At 50.2% G+C, this 9,579-nt stretch overlaps 1 protein-coding gene across 1 annotated transcript in view; it reads left to right on the top strand.

Annotated features, from left to right (window-relative positions):
- Positions 1–1,155: 1,155 nt before the first annotated feature.
- The window catches only part of HS6ST2 (heparan sulfate 6-O-sulfotransferase 2), a 122,314-nt gene continuing 113,890 nt past the window's right edge, over positions 1,156–9,579 (top strand). Inside the window, exon 1 of the mRNA XM_085060553.1 lies at positions 1,156–1,787. Coding sequence (XP_084916679.1) covers positions 1,276–1,787 — 512 coding nt within the window. The 5' untranslated portion in view covers positions 1,156–1,275. The remainder of the gene's footprint in view (positions 1,788–9,579) is intronic.

The raw sequence follows: 9,579 nt of genomic DNA, 5'->3' as shown, positions 1-9,579 counted from the left end.
GGTGAACATGGGGTGAGCACCCTCTGCTCCCACCCACAGGCATCACTGAACAGCCGCCAGCAGCTGGAGGGCTAAACATCATTTGCATATAAATATACACAGCACTGTAATCAGAGATAAATCCACAGAGTCCTTGTTGTTATTGTTTTATTTACAGAACACTCTCGTTGTGCAGAGAGGTTTTGAAATATGCTGACAGAGATAGCGCAGGTATTTGCTACCTGAGTCAACAGAAACCACTTGGGGCATCCAGAAAAACAGCCAATGCACTACCTCCCCCCGAAAAAATCCCCAAAAACCTGGGTGTTGGTGTGAGGTGTGGAGAGAAAGTGGACAGCTCGGTGGCCGGCGGTGCGAGTGTGTGTGACGGATGGAGGGGTGGGACGGTGACACCCAGCCTGCCTTTAACTGGGATGTCCCCTGAGGTCAGCACCCTCCGCCCCGTGCTGCCAGCGGGCACTGCTGCAGGGCGGGCACAGAGCCATGCAGCACTGCCGGGGATGCCACGCTCCGCTACGGTGACAGGGGGACGGAGCATCCCGGTGTCCCCGGGCCGGCCACGCTCAGAGCTCGCTCGGTGTGTCCGGCGGCTATTCGCGGCGGGAGCGCCGGGCCCGGTACGGGACCAGTCCCGGTCCGTGCGTGGAGCGCGGTGCCGGTGCGGTCCCAGACCCGACGTCGTTGCAGTCCCAGGCCCGGTGCCGGTCTCAGTCCCACTGCTGGTGCGGTCCTAGTCCCAGTCCTGGTCCCGGTGCCGGTCCCCTTCCCACTGCCGGTGCGCAGCAGCCGCGCGGGGCGGTCCCGGTGCGGTGCCGGTGCTGTCCTGGTGCGGAGCGGAGCGGAGCGGGGCGGTCCCGTTGGTGTCCCGGTGCCGGGGCGGTGTGGGGCGGTCCCGTTGGTGTCCCGGTGCCGGGGCGGTGTGGGGCGGTCCCGTTAGTATCCCGGTGCGGTGTGGGGCGGTCCCGTTGGTGTCCCGGTGCCGGGGCGGGGCGGGGCGGTCCCGTTGGTGTCCCGGTGCCGGTGCGGTGTGGGGCGGTCCCGTTAGTATCCCGGTGCCGAGCGGGGCGGTCCCGGTGGGGGCGGGGCTGCAGGGGGCGCGGCCGCGGCGGGGCGGGCGGAGGCGCGGCGGGGCCGGGCGCGGGGGCTGCCGGGAAGGGCCGTGGGCAGCGGCGGGCGATGGCGGCGGCGCGGGTCTCCCCGCGGCGGCGGCGGCGGTGGCTGCGGCGGCGGCTCTGAGCGGGGCGGCGGCGGCGATGCGCGGCGCTCCCGGCGACGATGGAGGACCGGTCCCACAAGGTGCTGCTGGCGCTGGTGATGCTCTTCCTCTTCGCCGTGATCGTGCTGCAGTACGTCTGCCCGGGCACCGAGTGCCAGCTCCTGCGGCTCCGCGCCCTCAGCCCCGCCGCCGCCGCCGACCCGTACCGGGCGGAGGACGAGACGCCGGCGCGTTTCGTTCCCCGCTTCAATTTCTCCGCCGACGACTTGCTGCGGCGGGTGGACTTCAACATCAAGGGGGACGACCTGATCGTGTTCCTGCACATCCAGAAGACGGGCGGCACCACCTTCGGGCGGCACCTGGTCCGCAACATCCAGCTGGAGCAGCCCTGCGAGTGCCGCGCCGGGCAGAAGAAGTGCACCTGCCACCGGCCCGGCAAGCGGGAGACCTGGCTCTTCTCCCGCTTCTCCACCGGCTGGAGCTGTGGGCTGCACGCCGACTGGACCGAGCTCACCAACTGCGTGCCCTCCGTGGTGGACAGCAAGAAGGAGGTGCGGCTCCGGCCCTCCAGGTGAGGCCGTGCCCCGGGGGGCTCCTGCCCGGTGTGCGGCGGCGGCGGGACGGGCGATGATGGCCCCGCGGGGCGCAGCGGCGGCGAGGATGCTGCGGCGGCGGGAGGGGGAGCGCGGTGTGTCCCGAGCATCCCGGGAACCGCACCGGCCCGGGTGGGTGCAGCGTGCCCCGAGCTCTGCAGAGCCAGCAGAACCTGCCCCGCTCCGCCGGCGGGGAGTGATGGAAGTGATGTATGTCCCGCCGGCTGTCGCGGTTGTGGGGAGAGCCCGGGGGTGACGAGCCCGGTGACACAGGAGCAGGCCTGGCAGGGCAGCCCCGCAGCTCGGGGACCCCCGGAGCGGCTCTCGCAGGAGCGAGGATGCTTAGGCTGCCTGCGAGCTTCCCCCAGAGCTTTTCCATCTTTGGCTGTGCTGAGCTCCTGTAGCTCCTGTGTACGCCAGGAATTAGTGTTGGTGAGCCACCGTATCTTCTTGGCACCTGAAGTTTGGCTTATGCGGATGGCAGCCTTGCAAAGTAAAGGTTAACTGTTATGGCTGAGCTACCTGCAAATATTTGCATTGTTCTTCAGCCCTAACCTTGATTATCTTGTGTTTGCATTTTGAATTTTAGTGGCACTGCTCTCTCTTCATCCCTGCACCTCACTTTGAAGTTGCCAACCTCCCCTGAGCATAGCCAGGGGATTGCCGAAATGCTGTCCTTCCCTTTCAGAAGCCCAGCTGTTTTTTTCCCCTGAGCAGTGAGGACCTGCTTCCTCTGCTCCCAGGGCTGTTTGATCAGAGCCTACCTCTGGTTATAACAGACTGAGGGGCTTGTCTATGGCTGTGCACACAGCTGTACAGTGTAGCAGAACTGCTCAGGGTTTCACTGTCTTTTCCCCTTCTTTTGCTGGGAAATTAGAAGTTAGAGTATCACTCCTATTGCACTGTGAGACTAATGGCAGGTCCCTTTACAAAGAGGCTACTGTTATATATCATGCTATCTGAAGTCAAGTCTAAGCACAGATTCACTTGAAATACAAAGCAATTTCTTTCTAGATTTCCTTTTATATAGTGTGACACTACACTGCCATCTAGTAGAAAAATGCTTAGCGTCATTATTGTCCTGTACCCAAGGAGCAGCTCTTCATCAGACTTGGCTATTGTGATTCCTGTTCTTTTGTCTTCCCTACTGCTTTAAATTTTGTCTAATTTTTGTGACATCCCATTTGCTAACATCAGGAGCCAATTCCTTGCCCTCTGGGTCTATTAGCTTCCCGGTTTCAGGCTGCAGCGCCTTGCAGGCTGCATAGTTTATTTTACCTGTCCTATAAATATGTTGTTTGTCAGCAGAAATGGAAATTGCATAACATGTGCTCCGTTTTGCCGTTCAGCTTCCAGTGATAGGTGTTTCTCTTTCCCCAGAGATGGGCCTGGCCTGCAAAGCTGTAGCCATGGGTCAGGGACTCCCTTCCTTCCCCAGAGACAGGTCTGTCTGTGCTTGGTGTTAGCTGTGCCCTCCAAACAAATGGGAGGCTCCTTGTCCTGAGCCCCCCACCTGAGTGGGAAGGGAAATCAGGCTCAGAGAGCTGGGATTTTGTCTGCAGCTTTTGGCTTTGTATTTTTTTTCCCCTTGTTGTGTACCAGACATGCTTTCCTGAGTTGGAATGGAAGTGGTGCATGTAGCTGCTCAGGAGTTCAGAGCGATGGTTCCTCATCCTGCAAACAATGTATGTTGTCACAAGTCCTAGCGACCTCTCAGAAGTCAGCTGTGACTTGGGATTGAAGCCAGGAGAGAGGGAGGAAAAAGAAACTGTGGTGATTTTGTGTTAGGTAGAGGTCTACTCTCACAAAGCCTTCAAAATGATATTATATTTTTAATAACCTAATTACACAGCTTGCTGAATAGCTACAGTTACTCTCCAAAAAAATGTCTTGACAAGCAATTATTTGGACTGCAACTTCTAAATGTTTAAAAATACAGGAAGAGAAGTTCTTAAATGAACAATAGTCCTTTCAAGTCTTTCTGCCCATTTTAATACCTTGTCTTTAATTTTATTTTGTGTTCTCAATTTAGCAGCGTTCAGCTGACAACTAGTTATTTTGCACCTCTACCTAGTGCCAGTAACCGACGCAAGTCTAAGCCCTTTCTGGGCAGATAAAAGCTGCTTTCAGAGCAGCAGTAGGTGTGGGATGAAGGTGTCTGAGCAGGGAAGCTGTGCTGGCTCCAAGTGGGGCCAGCCTGGCTATTTTTGGTTTTGAGCTGAGGTTTTTAGGGGGAGGCCTGGCCATCCTGGGTCATGTGTACTGGTGGGAAGGGAAGGAGGTCACAGCCCTGGTGTGCAAATCCTGAGAGAAGAGGAAGCAACCTGGAGGAGTGCAAGGCCCATTTGGGGAGCATTGTGAGGGCAGGGAGAAGGATTCAATCAGGAGCGAAGAAGAATTTTCTCAAGTGAAGCTTGGCTTGACAAGGGTGGGAATTCCTGCATTTAAAGTTGAGGTGATTGAAAAGTGAGGAAGAATTGGAAGAGTGATTTGAACTCCTTGGCAGCTGCATAAAGCAGTCTGTAGCTGCTGTCTTGGAGCTGTATAGTCTTGTGTGGAAACAGCCAAATGAGAGATCATTGTTCCAGCAAACTTTTCATCTTGCACTTATGCCTGATTACTTTGCACAGATATCTGTCTTTTCAGGCATGGAGAGTCTGCTTGTTAGATTGCTGGTTACCTGGGCTGGTCCCTAGGGGCCTTTTGTTTTGTTTAAAATTTGAATCTTCGTTAGTTTGGAGGAAACCCTGTCCTGGACTGTGTAATGCTCAGCACCAGGTACAGAGCATCCCTGTGGTGGGATCTGATGGGATCAGCCTGGAGGGTGTGCCCATGAAGAGTCTTGCTGCCTGCAGCAGTCATCCTGCAGTATCTGCTCTTAATTCTGTTAGTAGTCTGCCTCTGTTTTCTCTGGGAATTGCAGGTTTGGAGTGCAGATTCCTTTACTGGAGCAGTAGAAATACTCAGGATGGCTGTTGTGATATGTCTTGTTTTGGATTTAACACGATGGTGCTTTCCTGTTTGGAAACCTGCATATGGGTTCCCAAAACTTCCTTTCATTTGTAGTGATGGCCTGTGCTCCTTAATAAGTAGTAAGGGGGTAAATAGACCTTCCTCTCCTTCTTTGGTTCTTTCTTCCCCTGGAGGAACATGGTTCTCTGGGTGTGGGGGGAGGGATTTTTGGGTTTTTCTCCTTGGATCCCATTGGAGTGCATGTTCTGTATGCCCCTGTTCCTGTTTGTCTCCTGTTCCACCAGCCCTGCTCACCACTACAGCATGCAGAAATCACAGGAGAAGGAAGGGGGAAGGTACAGGCACAGTTGATGCTTTCAGTGCTCCGGATTTGCCACTTGGGAGGTTGGTGGAATGGTCTGATGGTGGTGGCAGAAAAGAGGGGATTGTCTCAGCTTCTTGGCACTGGTGGTGAGAAAGGAGAAATGTGCCTTTTCCTAGTCATGAATGACTGACTTGGGTCACTTGATTGATTGTGGAAGCCTCAAAGCTTTTGGCACACTGAATGGAGGCAGCATCCAAAGTAACTGTGCATCACAGAACTGAGATTTCTCTCAGCTCTGGCTAATTATTATGGGAAGTGTCTACCAAGGTTGTCTATAGCAGCAAATCCAGTGGCACCATTGCCAGAAACAAAAGGCCTTGAGGTTAGACAGGAAAAATGTAATGAGACATGGGAGCAAATACAGATACCAGTGTTCTTAAGTGGTGTCATGGCTTTGTCCCCTCGTTGGGTGAGAGATGTGGTTGTGCTTAAAGGTCAGGCTGTGTTTGGTGTTCCTCCCGGGCAGCGTTAAAGGAAAGAGATATTCTGTGTTGGGAGGAGAACCAGCTTGTAGAACTGCCTCTGGAGCCAGAAAGTCTGAGATTGGAGGAAACTTCATGCTGCTGGTACAAGCCTGTTGGACCAGGTTGGTGCCTGCTGGCTTTTGGGAGGCCTGATGCTGGCACCAGGTTGGTGTGATGTGGGGCAGAACCCGCTGGCAATGCATGGGCGTTCTTATCTTGTCCCTGCATGTTAGTGAAACCCTTCCAAGCTGAGTCCTCCAAAAATCTTTTTAAAAAGATGCATTGAAACATTTCCCAGCAAACTGGAAATACTTACTGTGTGTGTCTCTGTTGGCTGAACAGATTAATCTACGTGCTCTTGAAAATGTGGTGTCATCTGCTTTGAGGTCTGCAGTACTGGGTCTGACAGAGGTGGGGTTAATTTTCCCCACGCTGAGTTTTCCTCATAATGCTGTGTGTAGGTAGCTACAAAGGTGTTAACAGTTTCCCGGTAAACTGCTTTGGTGTGGAAGGGGAAAACAGTTGTGTAGCGCTACCAGGGAGATAAAAGTCATTTATAGGATTTGGTTCTTAGCAGCTGTGCCTCTCCCTATTGCAGAGGTGATTCATAGCTGTCCAAGTGGATGAGCTCTGTGTTTCACCTCTAGTGGTGGAATTTGGTGCACAGTTAAGCCCCATAAATCAGCACTAAACCCCTTGTAGGCAGAAGAGATGCTGCAGGGTCCCATGGCGCCCCAAGACTTGGGGTGGCTAATGCAGGCTTCAGCAGGAGGTGGACAGTTTAAAACCTCTGGAGCTGGTGAAGCAGACACCATTTCCAAGGATAGAATCCCCCGGTGGTGCCACTTTGGGGGTGAAGCCTGGTGGGCTGCTCAGGGAGAAAGGGGAGCAGCAGGGCTGAGCTGGAGGCTGTGAGCAAGCAGATGGGGTGACCTGCTGGAACTTGGGCTCTGGCCAAAGCACCAAGGGGGTGCCTGCCTGCCCTTGAAATACAGTTTTTCCCCGGGAAAAAATGGGCAACAATTATAAAGAAAAAAAAAACCAAACAAAAACCCAAACAAACAAACAAAAATTTAAAAAAAACCCCAACAACAACAAAAAAACCTGAACCAACCAACCAAAAAAAAAAAAAAAGCCAAACCAAAAAACAGCTTTTGCAGAGATGCTGCCAGGCCTGAGTGACTCTGAGCTGCTTCATTTATCAGCGAGATTTCCTAATGACCCTGCTCGTTTCAGCAGGGTGGCTGCAGGGTGGGATGTGCAGTGAATATTATCTTGCCACCCACCAACATGCACCTGCAGCAGCTGAATTTTCCTGCATGGCACCTGGTGGGACCAGAGCTGGGTTTGGTTTTGGGGCTTGCGGAGCAGTGGACCAGCCTGCAGAGTGAAAAAGGGATTTTGAGGGGAAGGACAAGGGATTCTTTTCCTAAGTACAAGTGTTTCCTTCACCTAATCCCATTACAGGGCCTAACCTTGAAAGGCTTGGTTATAAACTTAAGTTCATAGGTTTTTTAGGTTTGGGCTATAGGACATGTAAAGCTCTCTAAATTGGTATTGCTGGTTTTGCAGATAAAGTGGGGCACTTCTTAAAGGGATTAAAAAATCATTTTCCATATAAGATCTCTTCAGTTCTCCTCTAAGTCTTTAATAAAGTGCAAATTGACTTTTAGCTATTTAAAAGTATATGTTTCCTACTGCCTTTGACTGCAAATTTGGAGACGTTTTTGTGGATAGAGAGAAGGCATTAATTGTTGCAGAAATAAATCCCAGTGATTGCAGTAGAGCAAGATATGAGGTACAGGTGTTATACCTTGAATTGTTTATTCCATGTTACCTGAGTTGGTCCTCCCCAAAGAAGAGAGTGGGAATTTGAACACTGTGCCGTGGTTCTGTTGTACTAAGACATGATTACTTTTTCTTAAAAAGGTGCCTTTCTGCTAATTTTTCTTTTGGAATTTATAAATATTTAAATTAAACTATAAATAAATGCTTTGACTGTATTAAAATAGACACAGATTGTGCCTTGTGATCCCTCTTGATAACTTTATAACCTTTAATAAAGGTTATGAAAGGCGCTTGGAAGTCAAGCATTACCAATAAGTTATTTTTATTAAAAGACAGATTTTTAAGTTTAACAAGTCGAGCATTGGTTCTGAGACATATTAACTGAGATTAATTTGTGCCTCATTTATTTAATCTGAATTGTCAGGAATCATGTTCTCTACTGATGTAAATGTCGGCAAAAAGGACTTATTAGTAGATTTGATTGCTTTTTAAATTTAACCAGCAGAGATGCACTGGCATGCCTAAGAGAATTGGTCTGTTTCTGTGAACAGTTCAGTGCCTAATGAATCACTTCAATGTACTTTTCTGAAGGAAAGCAGAGCAATTTAAATGTGCAATGCATTGATTTACCTCAAATGGATTAGACCTCTGTGTGCAATCCTTTGCATTAATTTACTTTCTCCACAACTGTAATAATAAAGGCAGCATTTCTGTATGGCATCACCCCAAATTAGCTCACGTAACTTGCTAGAAAGCAAAAATAATTAATGTGTGGCTGAAAATGGGATGTTGGAATGGGTCTTTGTGAGGAGACGTAGGCTTTGGGAAGTGCAGTGGGGTCCAGGATGCCTCTGGGAGCCCTGCCAAGGGCAGGACTGCTGGGCTGGATGGAACCCGTGTCAAATGAACCTTGTATCAAAGGTTTTCGAGACATTAATATGGAAAAAAAAAAAATATATATATACACACATACATATATACATACATATATATACATACATACACACACACACACAGATATATATATATGTGTTTGTGATTTGGTGCAATTCCAAAAGATTTTGGTGATGTGACCAGATGTCTGTTGTTTTTTAATTACTGAAGAAACAATACAAAAACTTGTAATTCCAGCATATTCAGCTTATTTTATCCCTGCAGTAACTTTTCAGTCATCTCTTCCCCTCCCATAAGGCTCAATCTGCTGAGCAGCCAAGCGGCCAGGACGCAAAACTCTGGGTAATTCCTTATTTAACCACTTTGCTGCAGAAATGGTGCCTGGGCTTTGTTTCCCTCTGCAGGGATTACTGTGGCCGAGCAGCCCTCAGCCATTTTTGGAATTACCCTTGTAGGCTCCTTACATACTTGTGAGGATTAATCTCCCTTTCCCTTCTCAATCAGTTAATTCCCACTGCTGGAGAGCTGCCTGCCCAGACGTAAATATGCAGGGAAGCAAAGCAGTGGAGCATCCCCAGCTGCTGCCTTCATCCCTCGGGAGCCTGGCTCCTTGCTCCCAGTTTGGGAATGGAATGCAGTGCCTGCCTGAGTCTGCAGCATCTTGGATGGAAGCAAAGCCAACCGGGACAGAGATGTGGGATGCTTTTTTCCTGTGGGATGGATGATGGAGGCAGCACGGTGACTGGGGTGGGGGGGAAGTGTCATTCCTGCCTTCCTCTTCCTCCTCCTTTTCTTCCTTGGCAGCTGGCAAGCGTGGATTGTTGTTTGTGATTGACTTGCTGGTGCTGGCAATTGTACATTGTGTTCTGGGACTAATAGGGTAGCACCGAATTATTCAGGCGTTATTGAAACGAATCACATTTGCGATGAGTAATAAGTAGGAGACTTTGGTATTTATGAATAATTAACACAGTAAAGTTTTTCTTAGACATGAAGGAATGATTTAATTTCTACTGTGAACACTCTGTAAAATTAATGAAAGATAATTGCATTTGCTAATGTGAGACTGAGAAGCCAAAGCAATCTATTCTTTTGCATTTAAGCTCATGTTGCTGATGTAAACAGCCAATGTATAATTCTTTTAATGTGTTTTCATTGGGTGGGACCTGTGTTTAACATCGAGTGGGGTGGGTTTTGTTGAAATAGAAAGTCTAAACACTTAATTTGCTGTTGCCTTTTCCATCCACTCCCATATCTCTGGGTGGATACTGAATATATGCATATAAC

This window comes from Lichenostomus cassidix, chromosome 4A (assembly GCF_008360975.1).
Source record: "Lichenostomus cassidix isolate B80296 chromosome 4A, HeHo_3.0, whole genome shotgun sequence".
Taxonomy (NCBI): Eukaryota; Metazoa; Chordata; class Aves; order Passeriformes; family Meliphagidae; genus Lichenostomus; species Lichenostomus cassidix.
This window is presented reverse-complemented; position numbering and strand designations above follow the sequence as displayed.